This window comes from Panthera tigris, chromosome B1 (genome assembly GCF_018350195.1).
Source record: "Panthera tigris isolate Pti1 chromosome B1, P.tigris_Pti1_mat1.1, whole genome shotgun sequence".
Taxonomy (NCBI): domain Eukaryota; kingdom Metazoa; phylum Chordata; class Mammalia; order Carnivora; family Felidae; genus Panthera; species Panthera tigris.
The window spans coordinates 168,694,701-168,719,470 of NC_056663.1; the positions used below are offsets into that span (position 1 = coordinate 168,694,701).

A 24,770-nucleotide genomic window follows, 5' to 3' on the forward strand; every position below is an offset into this window, starting at 1 on the left:
GGTTAAGAATACTGTCTCTAAGTCCACATTGCTTAGGGTTCAATCCTGGCTTCACCACTTACTTGCTCTTTTTCCTTAAATTATATAATCTTTCTGTGCCTCAGTGTCTTCATTTGTAAAATGACAATAATAGTAACCTCTTACAGGGTTCTTCTGAGAATTGAATGAATTAAAACAAGTAAAGTAAAGTTAGAATATAGTGAGCAAATAAGTGTTATTATTACCTGTTATTATAAAGTGTGTCTCTTTTAGACACCGTATTGCTGAATTTGTTTTTTGTTTTTTGTTTTAATATAACCTGAGAATCTCTTTCAGTCAGTGAATTTTATCTATTTATATTTATTATAATTATTACTATGTCAGCCTCATTTCTTTTGTCTTACTATTTTTTTAATATGTATTGATTTTGAGAGAGCAGGTGAGCAGAGAGAGAGAGAGAGAGAGAGAGAGAGAGAGAGTGAGTGAGTCTAAAGAGTCTAAAGCAGGCTCCAGGCTCCAAGCTGTCAGCACAGAGTCCAATGCAGGGTTCGAACTCCCAGACCATGAGATCATGACCTGAGCTGAAGTTGGACACTTAGCCAACTGAGCCTCTATAACTGCTTGTTCTGCTTATAACTGCTTGTTCTGGTTTCATGTTTTCACTATTTTCCCAAATTCTTCCAAGGTTTTGTTGTTTTTTTAATCATACTTTTTCAAAATTCTTATATCTTTTTATACCAGTTCTATTTCCTTATAAGCCATTATAAGGCTTTTTTTTCTTTTGTGCTCATGATATCCTGTTTTACCTGTGAGATTTTTTTCCCCATTTTCCCTAACAGCAGCAAAGTCCTTTGGGAGAAAGATGAAAGCTACATCCTAACTTGTGGTAAAATTGGAGCCAGGGCTCCATCTGAGCTTAGTGAATCCCTGTCCCCTGCCCCTCATTCCTTTACCCAAGTGTTGCTTTTCTTAGAGGCAGCCACGTTTTGGTGAGATTACCTGCATAAGGTAACACTGAAGGCCTTGTTAACACACCCACATCATTGGCACCTGTCCCTGCCTGGCTCCATGCCCTGAGGTTGACCAAATGGCTCCAACTTTCCTGTCCCAAGGTAGGAGATGGGAATTTTCCTGGGGTCTTAGTTTTAGGGCATTGTGGATACTCCCAAGAATTGGGGTGTCTTTCAACATGTTATTTGGGGGAGTTTGAGTTTCTACAAGCTCTAAGCCTAAGCCAAAGTGTTTACAGTGAGAGAGGAACCCCTTTGCTCCATGCAGCCCACTCTCACCTCCCTGACGCTGGTCAGCCTGGGCTTCCATGGGGACACCACAGGGAATGAACAGTGCATCTGAAAAGCTTTCCCTGCCTGTTTGTGTATTTATGGCCCTGGAACACCACTCTTTCCCTCTACTCATTTACCTTCTGACAGGTATCCAGCACTTCGTCTTTCTCCAAAGGCTTCTCATCGATTTTTGCTGATTGTGACCCTCAAATTTACCGAGCTTCTTTAGCTCCTGGCATCTTCAGGATTTTATTTCAATTTCGGGCAGTAGCCAACACTACCACTTGTTTCATCTTCTACTAGATATTTATAAGATGAGAGACAATTCTTTGGTGAAACCCATCCACATAGGACAGAATTCCTAAGAATGAGGGAGGGAAGGAAGAAAGGAAAGGCAAGCTGATTTTCTTACAGCCTAAGGAAGTTCCAACCCTTCCTTACCTCCTCAGAGTCACAAGAAAAGAGAAGAAAGCAAGTGCCCATATAGGCTCCAACCAGGAAGAGATGGATGGAGGCCATAGCTCTTACCACTCTGAGAGCAAGGTCGCAAAAGAGCAGAACCTGAAGAAGAAGCACTCTTGGCCTTCTGGAGTAGACATTCTTCCCAGTTGGACCACACCACTCCTATAGGCAAGGCTCCCTAGACAAAAAGAGGTAGCTGGACCTTGTCCCATGCAGGAGAGATTTCTGTCTCTAGCACTTTTTGTCTCCTTGGAGCAAGAATTCATAGACCACTGTCCTATGTATAGGCTCATAATATTTAACTCCTGGTACAGTAGGTCAGGTCAGTGAAAGTTCTTAAATTAATAACGGGCAGAAGGATGGCCCTAAGAAGAAGGCTCTTCTCCTTCTCTTAATATTCTTCCATATAAATTTCATCACATACCAAAGGATCACTTAAATACTTAATAAGCGAGTGATGCCTGAATGCACATCCCCAGCTCTGAGTTTTTTTCCAAGCTTAGTTCTGACTTTTCAGTCAGTATAGTTAATGATGCCACTAGGATATCCCAATGCTCTCTAAACTTCCAAGTGTCTATAACTTCCTGAGACCTTTCCTCTATACATATTCCTGCCTTTTCTGTTGATGTTTAGGCCATCATTTTCTTAGTCACTCACATTTGAAACCTCAGGGTCATCTCTGATCCCACTTCCATTCAAACCCCACACCCAAGCCATATGTCCTTTCTTTTCATTTTCTTTTCAGTTCAGATACATATGTAGAGAGAGATGTAGGTATCTACATATATAAAAAAGATACATTTTGAGGGCAATCCAAATTAATATTGTTAATGCACTGCTTCTACCATGCTCTTTTTTGGCTCAAAATCTTTTTAATTAACACCTCCTGTTGCTTAGAGCTAGTAGCTGTGATATTCAAACTTTCTTATCCTGACATGCAGAGGCCCCCTGTCATCTGGCTCTAAGCCACTCAGACTATACCCACTTTCCCTTGAAAAGGTGGTATGTTTCCTTCTCCACCTAATAATTTTCCATCTGTTTTTCCTATCCATGTGAGAAAGCCTGGAGAATGCAATATCCTTTATGTACTTCCTCTGCATTCTAGATACAGAGCAGATTAAACAGACTTTGCCTCCTGACAGCAAACAGTAAATTAAAAAAAAAAAAAAAAAAAACGAGTGAGAGTTGTAGTGTTAGTATAATGAGATAATGAGATGAATTTCTTGTTTTTGCAAAATTGCCATTTATTCAGTTCTACTAGCATTTTACATTTGCTCTGGGCTGAGTCTAGTGCTGGGTTCCAGATACTAGATGATGAAAGAAAAGAGAAGAGAAGGAAGGAAGGGGAAGGGAGAGAGAGAGAGAGAGAAGAAAAGAAAGAGAAAGAAAGAACAAAAGAACGAAAGAACGAAAGAAAGAAAGAAAAAGAAAGAAAGAAAGAAAGAAAGAAAGAAAGAAAGAAAGAAAGAAAGAAAGAAAGAAAGAAAAAGGGGGAGAGAGGGAGAAAAAGAGAAAGGAAAGAAAGCAGGAAAGAAAGAAAATGAACAGTAGCATTGTAGACAAACTATTCTCTGGTGTTGATACTATAATAAAGATTTCTATCAGGAATTTTTTTTTTCCTTTTGGGGGTATTTATAAGGTACATTTGCCAGTTAGTAGTTTGGAGTGTCTGTGAACACACACACATAAATGCGTATTCAAATATACACTATCAATACAATCAGTCCCTATTTAAAATATTATCAGAACCATTGAAACTGGAGACAGGAGTAGTTCATCTATAACAACCATGATTATGGGGGGAAAATGTTTGCATCTAAAATGCGTTGCAGAAGGACATCTTATTTAAAATTACTTTCCCTTTTTGCCCTGTGAAAAGGCTATCTGCATTTTATTTCTGTAGACTCAATCCCTGTATTATAAGGTCCCCTTGTTGCCTCTGACTGCACAGTATATCAACAGATGTTGCTTTTGGAGGCTAGGAAAGCACTCACTCGTCAGTCATTTGAATAACACAGTTCTCTTACCTAGAAGTAGTTGAATGTTTCATTATGTACCATATGCTAAGTATAGTTTTGAAGATGCTATATACGTGGCTGTTTTCATTCCAGTAATCAATGATGAGTTTCTAGAAGTGTTCTAATATTTATGTAATTTTGGTACATGTAACGGAATTTTTTTTGGCCAAATTTTAATTCCTCTTCAATTCAAAACTTTACAAATGAGCCTAACAAATTTTAGTTCAGACTCAAGATCTCAAAAGTTTTTCTCTTAGGTTTTTTTTTCTCTTTTTATATTTTTTTTATTAGCAGAATATGACTCAATGGGGAATAAATAGACTGATAGTCACAAGGAGAAATCTTCAGAAGTGTTGGAAAATACAGCAGAACCCCCTACTAATGATCCTGACCTCTAAATAGTCACCAGGAGCAGTTCTCAAGCTTAGTAAATACAGGGGCTCTATAAGCACAGGGTCACTATAAAAACACTTCAGGATAATTAAGAAATACTCTCTTCCTCCGTGTTCTTAAAACGTTTCTCTGGATTCACTTTCTAATAGCAACTTTATAGTAACTTTTAAGTTTTCAGTATGTTTTTGAGATATATTATCAATACTATTTCTAGTGTATATATAAGATGTTTTTTAGGTAAGTAACCTAAAAACATAATACAGTAAGATAAATTATTATACTCCTTTTGGCTACCTATAAAAAGTCCCCTAAAATATTCTGTCTTTATCCGTATTCCATTCAAAAAGGCAATTCGTTTAGCTAATCCCATTAAAAGAGTGCAAAATGAGGCTCATTAAAGATGTGCTCTCTATATACCTGCAGCTTAAATGGTAAAAATTGTCAGTACACTGATCTAATGTCCACTGGACAATGAGAGTTACTACATAGCAAATAAGAAAAATACTGAACGGCATGTGCAGAAAATATAGCCAAAATAATATCTGAAAAGCTATTACACTCAGTGTGCTGCTAATTTGTATTGCAAAAGACCACCTTCTGTTTGTGGAGCCACAGGAAGAAAACTGTATCTTTAGAGCACATACTTGATTAGTCTTTGTCCACAGAGGCTCTGGCTTCTCCCAAAGAAGAAAAGAGCAACAATGGAGGAGAAGAGAACTGTGTATAATTGAAGTCCTAACGCAGACCCATGAGTGGTTTTAAAAAAAATCTAGAGTAGAAAACAGTGCTTTTATGATGTTTCTGAATTATACATTGGGTCACTACTGGCGTTTGTAAAATTCAGTTTTTAGTTACTCTCAAACATGGATCTCTAGTTTTTTGATAGACATTTGGGAAAATTAGCATGTAGTAACATTGTTCTAGACTATTCTGGAAATTGTACAAATATAGAAGCATGTTTATGAAAGTCAAGAAAATAAATTCTAATGCGTGACTTCAGTTAGTGACTTCTTATAAGACAGAAGGACAATGGTAGAAGGAATATGTTCTAGATGATTTCAAACAGTGAAGAAGTTTAGTATATGCTATTTGCTGGGTTTTTTTTTTTTTTTTACCTGACAATAAGCTCTCCTCTCCTTGTCAAAGCCAAGTCATATTCTAACTCATCAAGGAAGCCCCTTTCAAGCAATTCTGATTTCCACGTCCTCTGAAGTTATGAAGTACTGGCAATTATATCAAAAAGCTTTATGCTACACTCCTTTTTAATGTCGTCTAAGTTTGTTGTGCTATCTTGTAACTGCCTTGTGCCAAGGAACAGTTTTTTGTTTTGTTTTGTTTTGTTTTGTTTTGTTTTGTTTTTAACGTTTATTTATTTTTGGGACAGAGAGAGACAGAGCATGAACGGGGGAGGGGCAGAGAGAGAGGGAGACACAGAATCGGAAGCAGGCTCCAGGCTCTAAGCCATCAGCCCAGAGCCCGACGCGGGGCTCGAACTCACGAACCGCAAGATCGTGACCTGAGCCGAAGTCGGACGCTCAACCGACTGAGCCACCCAGGCGCTCCCAAGGAACAGTTTTTAAAATGGATGCTGTAGGGGCACCTGGGTGACTCAGTCAAGTTAGCGTCCACCTTCATCCCAGGTCATGATCTCGTGGTCCATGAGTTCAAGCCCCACGTCAGGCTCTGTGCTGACAGCTTGGAGCCTGGAGCCTGCTTCAGATTCTGTGTGTGTCTCTCTCTGCCCCTCCCTGCTTATGCTCTGTCTCTCTCAGTCTCTCAAAAATAAACATTTAAAAAAAATTTTTTTTAGTGGATGCTGTAAAAACAGTAGAGCTTTTTAACTGATTTCAGCTCGACTAACCTGAATCCTCTTGAACCACCTTGTCCCCCTAAGAGATGCCCACAGCGCATCTAGGCCAGACCTGGAAGGATGCTTCTCAGGACACATCTGCACTTTTGCTTTCATGAGATGACGTGGTGCTTGCTAGGAATCAGTCAAAATTGTTGCTAGGAAAGCCTGGTATAATACTCTAGAAAGACTTTCAGAGTTGCTAAACCATTTGCTGTATACTTTAGAGTGGGAAAGAGAACAGTGAGCTGGGGTGGAGGCGTCATTACGTTCTGGTCTCCACTTGAATGAAACCGGCCGTGTAGTGTGCCTCATGAGTGAGGTTTGTGCCACAAAAATAGGCAGAATTTCAAACAGTAGACCCCTCTGCAAAGTAAGGCTCTTTGCTCTACATCACAAGTTTGTGGGTTCATGAGTTAAATATTTTATGTATGCATATTTTATTTTTTATGAATCCCCACTTAGCAACGGCTATGTCAGACACATCAGATATGAAGGCTTCTGCCGTTTCTTGAATCTTCTTCCAAGCCCTTGTCTGCTGTTAGCTTGTAAAGGAGGCAGATGCCGCTGCTAGTAAGAGTTACAGTGTAACTTTGGGGACGCCTCTCGCTATATCATCATCTTTTAAAACACACACACACACACACACACACACACACACACACACACACAGGCATTGTTCTTGCCAAGGGGATTAATACTCCATTTTTAACACCTGAGATAACCACGCTCACGAAGTTGGAGAAAATCCTCAGCCAATTTTAATTTGGGGACATTGAAAATTATAGTGGCAGGCAGAAGAAATAGTGGTTGGTTGTGATAGCCATGAAGAAAGAAAACAAAATTGATGCTACTTCCAATCTCTGGTCTTAGCTCCCCATGCAGAGATTTCTCTTTTATGACACATTCAGCCGATGAAAACAGATACCACCGTTTTCTAATTCCATCGATCCCATGGCGTGACTTCACAGTTATTTACATTGTGATCCTGTTAACTTACAAAGGCAATTTGATGAATGTTTTCAAATGATTCTCTCTTTTCATGTCCATTTCCCATTTGCTATTTAGATCATTTCTTGGCGAGCATGCTTTTTTGGCATTTGCTACATGTTAGCTGTAGTCCATGTTTAAACCATTGGCCTACAGCCAGTGGGCTTACCAGTTTATATTAGTCTGTTAAGAAAAATTAAATGAAATGTGAAAATGAACGGAAAATTACCTCAAAGAAAAATGGGGGCTAACCGTGAAAAAGCCCATAATGGCTGGTACTCACCCATTCCCTTGCAGTGTTCACAGTTGGGCCATTTTGTGCTATTGCCAGACTCTGAAAGGAAATCCAAAGAGAGAATTAAAAAGAATTCTTTCATGTAGCAGCCGTTTATTGAGTACCTATTTTGGGTCAAAGATGAGGAGGCTGGTTCACTCTGCAAGTAACTCACAGTCTAATATAATGATTCCCAAACTTTAAATAAAATCTGGGGCTGCTCTGATGGAAAGCTTTTCAGAAAGGCAGTAGGGCCACCTGAAGGTACACATCTGTGCAGAGTATCCACTGCTGGGAATTGTTCCTAAGGAAATTGATAATAATCAGGAAAATTATAAGGTAGCATCTTTCAGAGTAGGGTCTTCATTTTTAAATAGAATAATAAATGATTTTCCAGATGTTCCAGCAGATAGGTATCAGATACCTACTCCACTTCACCTTGATAAAGAATTTAACTCTGATCACTAACATTGTGTGTGTTAGTTGTTTCTTCATACTTAATCACTGTCTTCATACTTTTTGGACTCAGTTCACTGTTTAGTTTTCCTCTTTGTTTTTAATTGCCAATAATTGTGGATGATATAGGAATTACGCTGAGGCATTCTGTCTTTGAACCCTTCTGTCATTGCCATGGGGTTTATTTCTTAAGTGGCTTTTATTTTTAAGTAATCTCTATACCCAACGTGGGACTCGCACTCACAACCGTGAGATCAAGAGTCTCACGCTCCATCAGCCGAGTCAGCCAGGCACCCCCTTAAATGGCTTTTAAAAATCTGTGATAAATTGATCCAAAGTTAACACCAAATATGATTTTAGTATAGATGCTGGTGTATTCTGTTCCCGACCCCTGTCTGTATAAACGGTTGCTTGTGGTGCCTGGGTAGTTCGGTCAGCGTTTGACTCTCAATTTCAGCTGAGGTCATGATTTCACAGTTTGTGAGTTCGAGCCCTGCATCAGGATCCATGCTGACAGTGCAGAGCCTGCTTAGGATTCTCTCACTCCTTCTCTCTCTGCCCCTCCCCTGCATGCTGTCTCTCTCCTCTAAATAAATGAGAAGGAAGGAAGGAAGAAAGGAAGGAAGGAAGGAAGGAAGGAAGGAAGGAAAGAAAGAAAGAAAGAAAGAAAGAAAGAAAGAAAGAAAGAAAGAAAGAAAGAAAGAAAAGGAAAGAGGAGGGGAAGGGAAAGGAAAGGAAGGGAGAGAGAGAGGGGAAGGAAGGGAGGAAGGAAGGAAGGAAGGAAGGAAGGAAGGAAGGAAGGAAGGAAAGAAAGAAAGAAAGAAAGAAAGAAAGAAAAGGAAAGAGGAGGGGAAGGGAAAGGAAAGGAAGGGAGAGAGAGAGGGGAAGGAAGGAAGGAAGGAAAGAAAGAAAAAAGAAAGAAAGAAAGAAAGAAAGAAAGAAAGAAAGAAAGAAAGAAAGAAAAGGAAAGAGGAGGGGAAGGGAAAGGAAAGGAAGGGAGAGAGAGAGGGGAAGGAAGGAAGGAAGGAAGGAAGGAAGGAAGGAAGGAAGGAAGGAAAGAAAGAAAAGAAAGAAAGAAAGAAAGAAAGAAAGAAAGAAAGAAAGAAAGAAAGAAAGAAAGAAAGAAAGAAAGAAAGAAAAGGAAAGAGGAGGGGAAGGGAAAGGAAAGGAAGGGAGAGAGAGAGGGGAAGGAAGGAAGGAAGGAAGGAAGGAAGGAAGGAAGGAAGGAAGGAAGAAAAGGTTGCTTGATTCTTCTTGGCCGCTAGTATCTTTGGAAGAAAATTGAGGCATATGAACTATGTAATCAGGCATTTGGTGTTTATTGTGGTTGATTGATTCATCATGGTGTATGAGAACAGATCAAGAGGTTAGCCAGTTCCCTACTGCTCCTTGGAGTTTGAAGTTGTGCATAGTACATTATCTAAGATCTGCTTACAGAGGCTCAAAACTTTTATTTCCAAGGTACAGTATAGGATTTAGTTAGTGTAACATTTTGACTACCATCCAGCAGCTGTCCTGACCTTTCTCATTCAAATGTGAAGAATTTGAAATTCTGATGTTGCTTATTAGGAAGCGGTGGAATTTCTAAATTCAAATGTGATTTTGTTAACAAATTAATGCACCCATTCCGGTGAAGTAGTGTTTAACAGGGCCCTGCAGCTCCTACCTTTCACCTACAGGCCTGCTTCTTAGACTCTCTTTTTCCCTTAGAGTGGCAACCAGGGTAACAGAACTGAGCATCTGCAAACCAAAGACTTTTACACAATGGTACTTCCTAGAACTATCCCTTTGGATCTTCCGCTGCTTTTATCCTTCAAGACCGTAACACTTCAAAACTCCTTTTCTCAGAAAGCAGAGCTAATTGATACTTTGTTCTACTTGAAGGGTTTCTCCTCTTCAAAAATCTGAAGTTGTCGAGATGGTTAAGAAACAAGTCAAAGTCATAACGCTTGCAATTGGGGATGGAGCGAATGACGTCAGCATGATACAGACGGCCCATGTCGGGGTTGGGATCAGTGGCAACGAGGGCCTTCAGGCCGCGAACTCCTCGGATTACTCCATAGCTCAGGTAAAGCAGCGTTGCTGCAAAATGCACCATTTGTCCCCGTCAGCTGGATAGTAGGAGGGAAAAAACACTAATTCCTTTCCACTTTTATTTTAGTTCAAGTATTTGAAGAATTTGCTGATGGTTCACGGTGCCTGGAACTATAACAGAGTCTCCAAGTGCATCCTGTACTGCTTCTACAAGAACATAGTCCTCTATATTATTGAGGTAATAGCAGGTTAAGTGTGCAGTCCTTGTCATGTGCATATATGGTGAAAGAAGTTTTCTCATTGTTTTCGTGAATCCTTCATCTGCCCACTTTTTATAACTTACAAACATGTTGGCCGCAGAGAATAATCAGTGTTTAAATTCCTGGCTAAAATTGTTACATTGCTTTGGTAAGATAGTGTTGAATTAGAATTGTTAATGAAGGAAAACTGTTTTCAGTTTTTAAAAGACTACCAACTACATAGCATTTGTTTTATACAGCTCAAAACCACACTAGAGAAAGCAGGACACTGTTGAAGGATACACACATGGAAAACTACCTTAAAAGAAAGTAAGGGAATGACAGACATAAAATTGAGGGTAGCAGTTCTACTAAGGGGTAGAATCAGAAGGATACACACATACTTTTGTGTTGTGTTGTATTGGTCATCTAGTCGTTCTTATTATGCTCCAAACTTATATATATATACATATATATATACATATATATATATACATATATATGCGTATATATACACGTGTATATATATATGTTTATATATATATACATATATATACACACATATATACACGTGTATATATACATATATATATGTATATACATATATATACATATATATATATACACACATATATACACGTATATATATATATGTATATATATGTATATATATATATATATATATATATAAAAGTATCCTTTGCTACCCAGACCTGTTTTGTCTTCTGAGCTGGTAGGTATTGACAGTTCAGATAGGAAATTGTCTAAAAATTATTAGAATGTTCAGTTCCTGTGTCTGGATAGCAACAAATCGCTATATCCCTTTTCTGGTATCAAATATAACATTATTATTAAAATTAAAACTTAACCCCAGGTCAGGAATATCACCTCTAAAAGAATGCATTCTGTTTTATAAACATTTTTGCAGCACCTACTAGGTGCCAGGCACGTTCAGCAACTACAAAGTAAATCCAGCTTCTGTCCTTCAGAAGCTTGACAGTAGAATACAATGTAAGCCATATTTGTAATTTTAATTTTTTTAGGAAGCACAGTAGCAACAAGTAAAAGTTAAAGCCCAAGTTCATTTTCTTTTTTTTTTAATATAATTTATTGTCAAATTGGCTAACGTGCAGTGTGTAAAGTGTGCTCTTGGTTTTTGGAGTAGATTCCCGTGGTTCATCGCTTCCATAAACACCCAGTGCTCATTCCAACAAGTGCCCTCCTCAATGCCCATCACCCATTTTCCCCTCTCCCCCCCACCATCAACCCTCAATTTGTTCTCTGTATTTAAGAGTCTCTTATGGTTTGCCTCTCTCCCCAGGTTAATTTTAAAATGATATTTTAGGGGCGCCTGGGTGGCTCAGTCGGTTAAGCTTCCAGCTTCGGCTCAGGTCATGATCTCAAGGTCTGTGGGTTTAAGCCCCGTGTCGGGCTCTGTGCTGACAGCTCAGAGCCTGGAGCCTGCTTCAGATTCTGTGTCTCCGTCTCTCTCAGCCCCTCCCCTGCTCATGCTCACGCGCTCGCTCTCTCTCTCTCTCTCTCTCTCTCTCTCTCTCAAAAATATATAAACATTAAAAAAAATTTTAATAAAATCATATTTTATTTAACTTAGTGTATTCAAAATTACCATTTCAGCATGTCACCGCTTTAAAAACTCAATGCAGTATTTTACATTCTTCATTCCAAGTGTTTAAAATCTGGTGCGTATTTTACATCACAGCACATCCCCATTTGGACTGATCACATTTCAAGTGTTCAGCAGCCACGTGTGGCCTGTGGCTAAGTGGACAAATTGAACTACGTGGCTAACCAGGACATAATAGATAAGTTATTTACTTTTTTTTTTTTTCCAACATCTAGATACCATTAGAAGCTGTGTTTGTAATACTTAAGTTCTAGGTGATATCAGTTTCTTGCTCCCCCTGCTCTACAGAGTGTGGCGATAAGATCCCCGTAGCTTTTGTTAGGAAAACCCTCCGTGTTCCACTCCTGTCAGAGGGCCTCCCACACCCTCATAAATCTGCCCAGGGCTCTCTCACACGTTTGTTTATGCCACCTTGCCCTCTAATCTGCTGTTTCTACACTTCTGTCAGGAGAGACACAAGCTAACCATTCGCTGTATGGAAATAATAGCTCATAGTTTACGCCAGAGAAGTCACACTGTAAACAAACAAAACATCAGTGGATTTCACATTTACCCTATTGGCACATTGGTTGGGAACTGCTGTATGTTTGGTTCAGCTGCTCTTTATGCCTCTGTCAGAATGCTTATCTCCTTATTAAAATGTTGATACAACATAGTTCTTAAGATTCAGGCTAGGAAAATTGAAACTTAGTTTCAAAGTGTGCAGGCACTTTCATTTACTGGTCACTAAAATTCTATAATTAGGTTACAACCCATTAGGTAAAATAAGCAAATGCTTGGAGACCTAAACAGCATAATCTACGAGTTTATTGTTCATCACTGCTGAATTGGGTCTGGAATAGTCTGTGTTTTAAAGAAAAATGCACTTCTAAAATAGCTTATGAGATCCAAATATAGATATGTTCTCTGTTGTATGTGTAGATTTGTGATTCTTTTCTAAAATAATAATTTTGGATTCCCAATCCCCTCTATACTTCTAGTTTTTCTTAATTTTCTTCTCATCCCAAAACATTGATATTCAAAAGAATATCAGATTACATAGGTGGTAACAAATACTTTTGAAGACACCAGGAGTTTAAAAACACTAGCAGCAATAAATCTACTACAAAACTTTAGTTCTGTGCAATGAAATGAGTAGTCAGCTCATTGCTTTTTCTTAAAATCTACATTGACAATCAACAATGAAGTGGGCAAAAGTTACGTACTAGTGGGGGAAATAAAATATATTCAACTGAGACACGAACACTGCAAGCTCTGTTTCCGCTCCAGAGTTACGCGATTTGTGGTTGATTAGCCCTAAATTTCACTTGGCTTTGAATTTAAAGCCTCTTCATGAGATATTTAGCACTGATCAAATACTTTACACATTGAAAAAGAAGTAAGTCCTAAACTCTACTGGAAATCTCATTTTTAAGGTATTTTTCTTTTAGCACTTTATGGAAATATATTTTGAATATAATTCAACTGTCTTGGAAAGGAATTGACCTTTTAAATCAATTCCCAGATACCCAACTTTTGCCAGCTAAAACAAGTTCTGCAGATGTTAATGGCTCATGTCACTACTGTGAATGAATAGACAGAAAACACATCACTGGGTGTCTCTAGCGAGGATAACTGCCAGTCTCGAATCTCTCCTTTCAGTTTTTTGTGCTGATCAGGCGTGGGAGCAGAGGACTCATTGACTATTTGTAAGCTGCTGTTTAATATGCAGAAATGCTCCATGAGGAAAATGTCTGTGAAGCTTTAACTGCCACGCCTCTGTTGGGACATGGAACTTAGAAAATAATACCAGGTCTGAAGTTTCTTTGCTAATAAAGGAACACCATGGGTTTTATAGATTATCTGCAAAACCTGCTTTTCCCATTGCTGTATTGCCAGGAATGTCACTATCTAGTGACTCCATTGCCATAAATTACAGCCAGACAAATAAATACAGATTCGGCAGGTGGCAATATAAAACACTCACTTGTGGTGGCCACCCAGCGGCAGCCCTAGGTGTTCATTGAAATTGCTCTTTCTAAAGGGATTTTTTTTTTCTCTGAAATATCTGACTCCTTCCTAACAAAATAGGACCTTTTCTTTCAAATGATTGGTCGCATCCAGGTTTTCTGGTAAGATCCCAAAACAATGTAGTGTTTCTAATTTCCAGAAGCTTTGATTAAAGTCAATGAGGTGATACTTTCCCAGCACGAGTTGTGCTGGGACGTGGATTTCTTGTGAATTTAAATAATCTCCAAACCTCCCCAGAAAGACTGGTATTTTCTTTCTGCATCCATGGTTTTGGTTGAGTCAAAGAAGGGGCTTTTATGTGTTTGTAGTCATTTAGGTGTTGTTTTATTTAGTATGGGATAGGTTTCTAATATATCTTTTCACTACAAATCACACTAGCTTGAAATCCTTTCAGTAGACTTCTTTATTAAAGGCCTTTCTCTTTTAAAGTGTATGTACACTCGAATGGCAAAATATTTGTATGAAAGTGCAGCATACCATAGTAAAGGATTCTGTTCATATTCTAGTCATGTCTCCTTTCTTAAAAAAGAAACTGGAATAAGAATTTTTTTCAAATGCAGGAAGGTAATTTCTAAAAACATGTTCGCATTCCTTTCAATAGGAGAAATGAAAAGGTAAAAATGTGTCTATAGCTTTCCACTTAAAACTTGCTGCTTTTCTTTCATAACGCGGTGAGGCCTCTTTAAATGAACTTTGAATGCAGACTTGCTCGTTTATGTGCAAATTATTTCGAATGTTAAGCTTTCTGTAAATATTTATTGATTTGAGGGAGGTTCTTAAATTTCAGGCTCATAGTGGCATTTGAATCAGCACAGAATATTATATACAAAGACGGTAGGAGACCATTCACATTTACAAATGTTTACTCACACGCAAACGTAACATAATTTTCTTATTGTACACAGCATCGATGACTGCAGATACATGTATTACTAGACCCTTTTGATCCAGGTCATGTCCACTGGATAAATTTGGTGTGCATCTTTTTTTCCAACCAACAAAGACTGGACCACATCTTCATAGTCTAGTGAGGCCATAATTTGAAACTTGGTGTTTAATAATTCCATATATTGCTATCATACTCTAAGGCATCAGAAGGAGCTTCTTAGAGTGTATTACTACAATAAATCACAGACCCCGTCAGGGAGAACATTACTGCCACCCAGAGTATCACAAATACGTATTTACATAATCCATATCTGAAAAAGGCCAAATGTGAAAACGCAAGAGAGCATTAAAGTTCATCTTGTCATCTTGTGTCTACTTACACTTTAAAAAAAAAAAGAAAAAAAAAAGAGTGTAAAGTCAGCAGCACCACCCTAAGGAATAAATGTACCTTCAATTTAAAGATACTAAGTTCTTTTAAAGCACGCACACATGAATGACCTGACTACTAGTCTAGGGCAGATGTTCAATTTTTTTCTGTAAATAGATGTAGCAAAGTAAGCAAGAATTTCAGATGTGACTCCGGTCCCTGTGCTGTTGCTATTGTTGTTGTTAATGTGTGTTACAGCCCTAACACAACTTGGACTTATTTTTCATGTGCTACTTCTCCTTTGTTTTCTTTTCCATCTCATGAAGCAGACATTCGTTTTTATATATGCTCAATCAATCCTTTCCTCCATAAAAAGGAAAAAGATCAATGTGGGTACAGAAGCTGTTCATAGGGAGGCCAGCCTGGGTACATATTGATAAATGGTGAATTTGTAGCAATTCATGCTTCCATAATGAGGTTAAATGAAACGTGAAGTGTGGCAAAGTCCCCGCAAGTCTGATTCAAAAATTCACTTGACTGGCATGTCAGGACTGCTTTCCTGGAACAGGTTTTGTTGTTGTTGTTGTTGTTATGTTTGGTTTTGGGTGTGTGGTTATGTAATCTCATTGCCGGCTACGCTTCTCTTTCTTCTGGATCAACTTGAGATTTAGTTACATTTTCAGTCTGCTTTCTTAAAAGCAATATATGTATGATTGACTTACTAATATTCACTTCATTTTCTGTTTGTCTTAAACATGTTAAAGTTTTTTGTTATATTGTCTTTTAATTTTATATCCAAAGTTAAGTCTTCCATTTTTAAGAGAATTGCAAAATTTATAAGAACATGATGCTTTCTTTATACTTGAAGATTTATTTATACTCAAAGCATAAATTCACATTACCAGATATTTTTAATATATAAATTCAGATTTCACATTCTGATGGCTATAATTATCAAGAAATGCTAAAAGGTTTATCAACTTTTATCCTGTTAGGTCTACTTCTGAGGATTCATCCTTAAAAAAAACAAAGGGACACAAGGAAATTTTTGGAAGTGATGGATATGTAGGTTGCCTCCATTACAGTGGCAGTTTCACGAGTATATACATACGTCCAAACTTAACAAATTGTATACATTAACTGTGTGCATTTTTTTTGTATATTAGTTATACCTTCATAAAGCTTTTATTTCTAAAAAAAAAATCCATCCTTAGAAAATAGAGATGTGTGGGATTTCTGTACAAGAATTTTAGTTCAGAATTATATATAATACCAAAGCTGAAAGCAAACAAAATATCCCAAAATAGTTAGAGTCACGCTATAGAAGATGTCCATCTATTAATGTCACTTTAAAGGATATGTAACAACTTGAGAAAATGTGTATTTTATACTGTTAAGAGGGAAAGGAACAGGATATGACACTATCTAACACTTTTCCAGTAAGGTAATCTTGTGAATTTTATATAGATGACCTATATGAATACAGCCAACACAGAAGAAAATCGTTATGGTATTGTCATAGGAAATCATTTCATTTGCTAAATAAACAAATGTTCTTTTATAATAAAAACAATAATATTTAATTACCAAAAGTTAAATCTTTCAAAAAGGAATTAAACCTCTAAAAATTTAGTGGCTTAAAATATATTCCCTAAAGTACCTTTTAGAAAATAAAGTTATATTTAATGTTTTTAATGTATGATTGCCTATTAACAGGATTCTTTTTTGACCCAACACCTAAAGCCAATTCTGACTTAAATAACAAATATCTTCTGAAAGCATCTCTTCAAATTAAAAAATAAATGCCATTTTTAAGAAAGTTGTGAAAATAATATGTTAATACGGCCATTATACAGTGGTTGAGTTTTCAGGTTCTAAGCAATGCATTTATATTTTCTGTGTTCTAATTTGAGGGATTTGGGGTTGTTTTCTTCCTAGATCTGGTTTGCCTTTGTTAATGGCTTCTCTGGACAGATCCTGTTTGAGAGATGGTGTATAGGTCTTTACAATGTGGTAAGTTGAGGACATTTGATTATTTTTGTTTCATTAAATACTTTGAGATAAAGGTTCACCCTGCGTTAGATTGCTTGGAGTAATAACCACTTTGTGCCCTTTAGATGTTTACAGCAATGCCTCCCTTAACGCTTGGAATATTTGAGAGATCATGCAGAAAAGAGAATATGTTAAAGTATCCTGAATTATACAAAACGTCTCAGAACGCACTGGACTTCAACACCAAGGTAGGACAGGATGTCCCGGCGCATGTTTGGGGCGGGCAGGGGGACTTGCTCTCCTGTTTTAATTACATGGGGCATCTGGTCTTCCAAAGCTAAGGAAACAACTCCAGGGTTCCGACCACGGCAAGTCATATTTGCCTCGGGTTCTGATATGGACAGAGAAGGGTTTTTATATGTTTGTTTTCTTATAAAATTAACTTGTAACCACAGTTCACTGGGATTTGCCAGGCAGCAGTAAATTGGGTCTGAAAGACAGACAAGAGTGTCCTTTTGGCCCTCCGGCTTTCTGTCTTTGCAGCGTTGTGGGGAAAGGCTCACTCCTCCCAGGGGTCAGTCATCCAGGACCGATAAGGTCTGTCTTTACATGTGTAAAGTGGTGGCAGGGTGGATGATGTATCATTCTTTATCAATTCTCTGTTTTGTGAAATAACTTCAACCTCATAAGAATATTAGATTGTATTGGGCATTACAATCTCTGGCCAATAACTCAGTCATAATACTCGGTATTTCCAACCCATGAAATTTTAAATACAAGATAAAATATCTAACGTTTATCTAAAATCACATTCTGAGTTTGTACCCTACATAACACACCATGGACTATTTGTCATCCTTTGGGGTCATGGTGTTTATTCATCCCAACAACAAAAATATCTCATTTATTTTTGCATAGTTTACTTTCCCTCAGGTTTATATTTTAAAGTCTTTCCACCAGTGTTTGTTAATAATTCAGGTTTCTGTTCAGTGTAAGTGAAAGAAAAATGTTTAATTTTGTAACCGTCAAGTAGATGCTATTTTGAAAATATGATAAAAGCCACGAATATAATACACCTTCACAGAACTTTTCCCATCTAGTACAGTACGTGGTTATTGGCATATTACTAATAATCAGATGTGACCTAAATTCAATGCTTTGAATTTAGGACAGTTACCATAGGATATTTTTAATGTTTATTAATTTGTAAAACCCTCAAAGGACATTTTTTCTCAGTACACCAAGAGAATAAAGTAAAAGGCATTTCACTTCCGCTAAGCTCACACTGGAAACGCTAACTTGATAGCCAGGGTGTCATTCATCTTCTGAGACAAGGTCTTCATGAATACACTGTGCATGCGTATCCAGGTGTGCAGATACGACTTGTTGGCATTGTTTTTAATAACTCAACTTGGTCAATTAACAACAACAACAAAAGCTGAAGTGTCCTGGGCCACTGGTTCTGAAAAGTATTTCTAATAGTCTCTGAAAATGTTTAGTGCTTATAATGTGCAATATGCATGCTTTAATTTTTGAATGTCTTATTTTTGGATTTTTAAATTTTTTTTAACGTTTATTTATTTTTGAGAGAGAGAGAGAGACAGAGTACAAGTGGGGGAGGGGCAGAGAGAGCGGGGGTCGGGGGAGACACAGAATCCAAAACAGGCTCCAGGCTCTGAGCTGTCAACACAGAGCCCAAGGCAGGGCTCAAACTCACTAAATACAAGATCATGACCTGAGCCAAAGTCAGACGCTTAACCAACTGAGCCACCCAGGCGCCCCGATTTTTGGACTTTTAAAAATTTATTTATGATGTCCAGTTTTTATTAAATGGCACCACTTTGCTGTAAATTCTTTTCGTTACCTGTGGTGGGTATTTTCAAATGACGGTAAGACACAGAGCAGATACAATGGACTGTGAACTGCTGTTTTCCTGGAAAAGTGATCTGAGAGCTGGGAAAGTTCCAGGGCTACTGGCATGCTAACAGTAATTCTCACTAACCTGGACAGTTGTATCAAGCTCAGTCACAGGTGTCCAGTCTACCGTAGCTCAGGCTCCACGATACTCTCTCAAGAGTTAACTTCCCAGCCACAGACTTGGCCATGGTACTCTTGCTTATAAACATAAATTGATCCTGCCATGAGTATCCAAAGCCATTCCTGGAAAGTCACATCTTTTCGTGCCCTCTGCACATGGCAACTTTAGACAGTCTTGTGGCCAAGGAAAAGGTAGTTTATAGTTTCAGTGTGGAAGCATCCTTCCTTGTATCCTTTGTTGTTCTTTTGTTGTTTACAAAGTATTTCATTGTCTGCAGAGCCCATGCATTTCAAAAGTCATCAGATCAAGACAAACAGATTATACAACTTCTCTATCCTTTGAATATTTATATACAAGTTGCCAACCATTTTTAATAGTATTTATGGATTGTCTCATGATTTCAGTGAAAATTCTTTGATTAAATCCCATCTAAGTGTTTTAAAATTCAGGGACAAATGGCTACAAAATGCATAGTTGTATACACAGCAGTTGCTGTGGGTCCCCAGTGTAGAAGCATTGTTGCCCTGAATGATGATGATTACGTTTGTTATGGTAAAAAGGGTCGGAGGTTCTGAGGTCGTGACAGGGGTTAAAGGATTAGCATGTGACAATAAGTATCGGTCAGGAAAATGGAAAAGTAGAACTAATTTTTCTTGCACCCACCTGTGCTTTCTGTCAAATAAAAACTTGTGGTAATGACATAGTGAGGAGAAGAGACAAAGGTTAATGAGTAACACAAGTTCAAATGTGTAATGTATTGGAGCGTAAATTGGATCATACAATCCGCTGTGGCTGGGTGAGCTAACAAAGGAGATTGAGATCACAGTGGAAAATTTTGGGAGGCAGGCAACTTAATTTCTGTTGTTTGAACAGCTTAAAACTATTAATACATGCCAGTTTTATTTAGCATAAGTTTTGCTTGCAAGAAGCACTTTTAAATGACAAAACTGCCGCACTTCAAAGGACCATAAGAATTGTAAATGGTTTTTCTATAACTTAATCTTGCACATCCCTGCCACGGAGAAAGTACCGGCCATACATGCTCCCTTGTTCTTAAAGTACAATCGATATAGAAAAGTACTAACTAAAACGACGTTACACTTGTAGGAACTTTGACGTTGACAGGTGTTAAAAGTTGTGGAAGCCTTTTATAAATTCAGTAACAGTGGCAGTGCGGTAAAGAATCACACAAATGGTGTACCTGTTATTTCTAGCATGTAGTGTGTGTAGAGAGAGAGGTGGGGGGAGAGAAAGGATGCATTACATCCTTACCATTGAAGCATTTACACTTGTACTGCACATGGGAAAGAGAAAGTAGGGATTTCACCAAATTATAGTCTTTTCAAAAGTCTGTTCTTCTGGAATTATGAAAACAGTCGCACCTAAAGAATTTCAGGATCTACATGTCTTTTCAATATTATTTTCCTTTGCAGGAAGAAATTTAAACTTTTAATACTTGGCTTTCAGAAAGCAGAAAAAAATTTCAGTGAAGCTGAAAAAACATTTTGAGAAACATAAAAATAAATAAATGACCCATGAAGGTCTAAGAGGCAGAAAGTGTCTGTCAGTTCTATTAATTCACAGTGGTGGCCCGACAGAAACACGTTTTGTGAATCTAGCTCACAGATAAAAAGAAAGGTCAGAGTTCACAGAGCTAGTTTATCGCAAATGGTTCTCATGGATTTTTGTTTTCCCTCAGGTTTTCTGGGTTCATTGTTTAAATGGCCTCTTCCACTCAGTTATTCTGTTTTGGTTTCCACTAAAAGCCCTTCAGTATGGTAAGTAGAAAGGATATGAATGCTAAGAGATGACTTTTTACGTTTTTAGAAAAATAACTCAATGTCAATATATGTTAAAAATTATAGCAGTGTTTCATTTTATGCTGTTTTCCTTAACTTAAAATACATGCATCCAAAAACTGTACACACTTTAAAGATTTTTATTATTCCTTTGGGAGCAAAGTGATTTAATATATGCAAAGCCTTTCTTCTCCACTTCTCATGTTTTCCAAACTTGCAGAGAGTTAAATTTTAGGGCTCTTTTTTTCCTCCATTGATGTAGAGCTTGAAGACAGTAGTGCTAATATTTTATGTAGTCCATTTATTATACCTGCGAGGCTTGTACCAAGCCCTTTATACTGAACCTGATAAGACAACACTCGTGTTTTCAAGTCGATGTGAGCCGACATCTTGAATGAGATTTTTAATATGTTTTTATGGTCATCTTGGAGTGTAAGCTTTTCCTCTGCTTGTTTTGAGGGAGTGACTTTATTCCGTCAGTCCTGAGAGAGAGGATGATGGTGAATCGCCTCTGCACATAAAAATGATAAAGTAGCCACTTTAGAAAGCGATCCCTGTGACTCTCGAGCTGGTACTGCCGTGTCCCCTGGAGCAGACCTTGCTGGAGATCCCGAGGAAGGCAGCCGGCTGCTGGGGGCCTCTGCCCCCAAACTACAGGCATTGAAAACACGACACCTACCCCACCCCAGGTCTGTCCGTCCTTTAGAAGTGCAGGCCTTCCCCCGCCGGCTGTGAGTTAACGATTGGCAATAGAAGAGCCAGCATCCGGTCCCTTCTTGCCCTCCTACGCCCTGTTCTCCACAGGCAAGGTGGTCCTGGTAAAAGGGACATGGACCACGTGCCTCGCTCTTCACAAACCCACAGACTTCTGTCGAGTTTAGAACGAAATGCACAGCCCTCACCGGGGTTAACTCCTCCACCTGTGTCTTCCCTGCTTTCCTGGCCGCGGGGCCCCAGCCTGCCACTTGGGTGCACTGCTGACTTCGTCCTCCAGATATTCCAGCGGGTTCTCTCCCTCTGTGCCTCAGGCCTGGGCTGCCAGAGAGCCACCAACACTGCCTTCTCTGCTTCTGCTCCTCCTCATTATCCTCTGTCCTCTTCGTGAGGTCTTTGACTACCAGGGTGTGACATATTTGCTCACTTTTTATTGTCTTTCTCCTTAGTTAGAATCAGAGTTCCAGGAGCGCCTGGGTGCCTCAGTCAGTCAAGTGTCCCACTTTGGCTCAGGTCATGATCTCATGGTTCGTGGGTTCGAGCCCCGCATCGGGCTCTGTGCTGACCGCTTGCTCAGAGCCTGGAGCCTGCTTCAGATTCCGTGTCTCCCTCTCTGTCTGCCCTTCCCCTACTTTCTCTCTCTCTCTGTCTCTCTCTCTCTGGCTCTCAAAGATAAATAAATTTAAAAAAATTAAAAAAAGAATCAGAGTTCCAGAAGGGATTCCCCATGTGGTTCAATGTTATACTTGCAGTGTTTGAAACAATACCTAGTTAGTGAACTGTCCCTTCATGGGAACACGTGGCACGTATGGGGTAAATGTTACAAGGAGGGTGAGGGCTTCATATCTGAATCAGAGATTTTTCATCTCATTTGTTTGTTAATTTCCCTGCCAGTGCACTAAATACTTCTCATTTTCTAAGCCATGGAAATGAGTGGTAAGAAAATCCAATTCGAGTATAGCCTCTTGACCCGGATGGGCCAGGAGAACCAAAATGGATTTTTTTTTTCTTGAGATAATAATTCACATGCCATAAAATTCACCTTTTAAATTGTACAATTCAGCGTTTTTTAGTATATTCACAGAATTGCCCAAATTCACCACTGTCTAATGCCAGAACATTCCCATCACCCCCTAAAGAAGCCCCATACCCGTTAGCAGTTACTCCCTATCGCTCCTCCCCCCCAGCCCCTGGGAGCCACTCACTGCTGTCTGTGGGTTTGCCTGTTCTGGACATTTCGGAAGAATGGAATCGTGTAATATGTGGCCTGGTTCAAGTTGCAGCATGAATCGGTACTTCACCTCTTACAGCTGAATGATGCTCCGTTGTATGGATTTCCCATGTTTTGCTTATCCATTCTTCCACTGACGGACATTTAGATTGCTTCCACTCTTTGGAGCCGTGGGACATTGAGATGTAGGGTACAATGCGGGACCTTAGACAACTTCCCTACGTAAACCTTATTTTCAGATTGCAAAATCAATATAGGTATGAAAGACTACACATGGCCATCTCTTGATATTTCAGCATTGTAAATTAGAAAACAGAAATTGGATATCCAAAGTATCTCAAGTCGAGTAGCATCTAAAAACACCTGAACAGTGACAGAGTTTGAAAGGAATTCCCAGGTTAACTCCAGCTCCTGGCGAACAGATCCTAGGACTCCCTTTGCATGTTCACAGTTTCCCAGAAACTGCCCGAGCCAGCTACCGTCAGCAGAGGCAGTTGATAAAAAGGGTGCCACCTGTAGACCCAGACCTAGCCCAGTCAAGGGCACGCGTGCTTTCTCTTCTTACGACATGAATGGCATCTGGCATAAATTACCTTGTAACATTCTAATGTTGAGGGGTTTGTTGTCGGGTTTTTTTGCCTTATTTTTAATTTTTAAATAAGGAGAGGTTTTAGATTTGAGGTTTTGTTTTTGTTTTTGTAGCTCTTGAAAGGATGAGGTACACAAGAAATGTAAGGCTATAGAAAGTACAGCGAAATATTCATTTCTTTACTTCTCACAGTATGGCCTATAGACACCTGTAAATACCCATGACCTTTTTGGGGCTACCTGAGGTCAAAATTTCAAAATTTTTATCGTATTATCCAGACGTGATTTTTCTTTTTTCACAGCTGATACAAAAGCAAGGCGGCTAAAATTGCTGGTACCTTAGCACACATAGTGGTACCACCGGACCACTGGGCAGTGGTATTCTTCCCTGCCAGGCACCCACATTAAAGAACAACAATAGAAGCCAGTTGCACTTAAGCATGCCCTTGAAGAAGCTGTAAAACCGATACCTTTGTTAAATCCTGAAATCTGGTGCATGTCTCATTAATATTCTGCGTGACAAAACGGGAAGGGAGCAGAAAGCCGTTGTGCTGCGCACCAGTGAGCCTTGAACCGGGCAGAGTGCCCTATGCGCCATGCGAGTTCTGACCTGAACCAGCTACTTTCAAGAGGCTGCAGAATCCTGCCTGGGTTGAAGATCCACTCAGAGTGTCAAGTGGAACCCCCGATCTTACTGTAATTAGAGCACTAAAAGCTCACTGATACAGTTTCAGGTTCCACGTGTAACCTTCACGAAACTACTTGTTGAGTTTTGATGTAGTATCAAAGAATATCGTTAGAGAAGATTCTTAAAACACTCCTCTATGACTCCATCTCTCCGTGAAGTTGAATTTCCCTCATATATTTCAACCAGAACAATATGAGAATCCAGCTGCCTTCCATTAAGCAAGACATTAGATTATAAAAATGTGAAACAGTGCCCAATTTTCTCACTAACCTGCTCTGTTTCTGGGAATATTGTTTATAAAAATCTGTTTATATTGTATGTATTGTGTTTATTACTATTATTTTTAGATAAATCAATATGTATTTTTAAATATTCTGCCTGAATTTCTAACTTAGTAAACATCGATAGATATAAACCACACGAACAAAAGCTTTTGGGGATCCTCAATAATTTTTAAGTGCAAAGGAGTCTAGAAATGAGAAAGTATGAGAACGAATGATTTGCCTGAATGATCCAAATGCTGAATCCAGCAAACCCCACAATAAGCTCTTAATTTTTTTTCTCAATGTGATCTTGAAATGAATCTTCGGCTTCTTCATGATGAACCAGTCATGACCAGAAGGCTTGGACCCAAATGTGATCATTTTTGATAACTTATATATTTTGGTTAAGGGACCTTTGTAAATGCGTGGAAAACAGGAAGTGATCATAAGACACTTCCAGTTATTTTGTAGATTTATGAGTATGTTAATTTGGTTGTATGGAAGTTTGCAGGTTAATTGCAGACACTTACAAGTTTGTCCACAATGTACTCATAAGACATAGCACGGCAG

At 38.7% G+C, this 24,770-nt stretch overlaps 1 protein-coding gene across 4 annotated transcripts in view; it reads left to right on the top strand.

Moving 5' to 3' along the window:
* The window catches only part of ATP8A1 (ATPase phospholipid transporting 8A1), a 232,815-nt gene that overhangs the window by 167,573 nt on the left and 40,472 nt on the right, over positions 1–24,770 (top strand). For all 4 annotated transcript variants that reach the window (XM_042984609.1, XM_042984610.1, XM_042984611.1 and 1 more), the window contains 5 exons: positions 9,589–9,772; positions 9,866–9,976; positions 16,826–16,900; positions 17,005–17,127; positions 20,617–20,695. In XM_042984609.1, the coding sequence (XP_042840543.1) occupies positions 9,589–9,772; positions 9,866–9,976; positions 16,826–16,900; positions 17,005–17,127; positions 20,617–20,695 (572 nt within the window). The remainder of the gene's footprint in view (positions 1–9,588; positions 9,773–9,865; positions 9,977–16,825; positions 16,901–17,004; positions 17,128–20,616; positions 20,696–24,770) is intronic.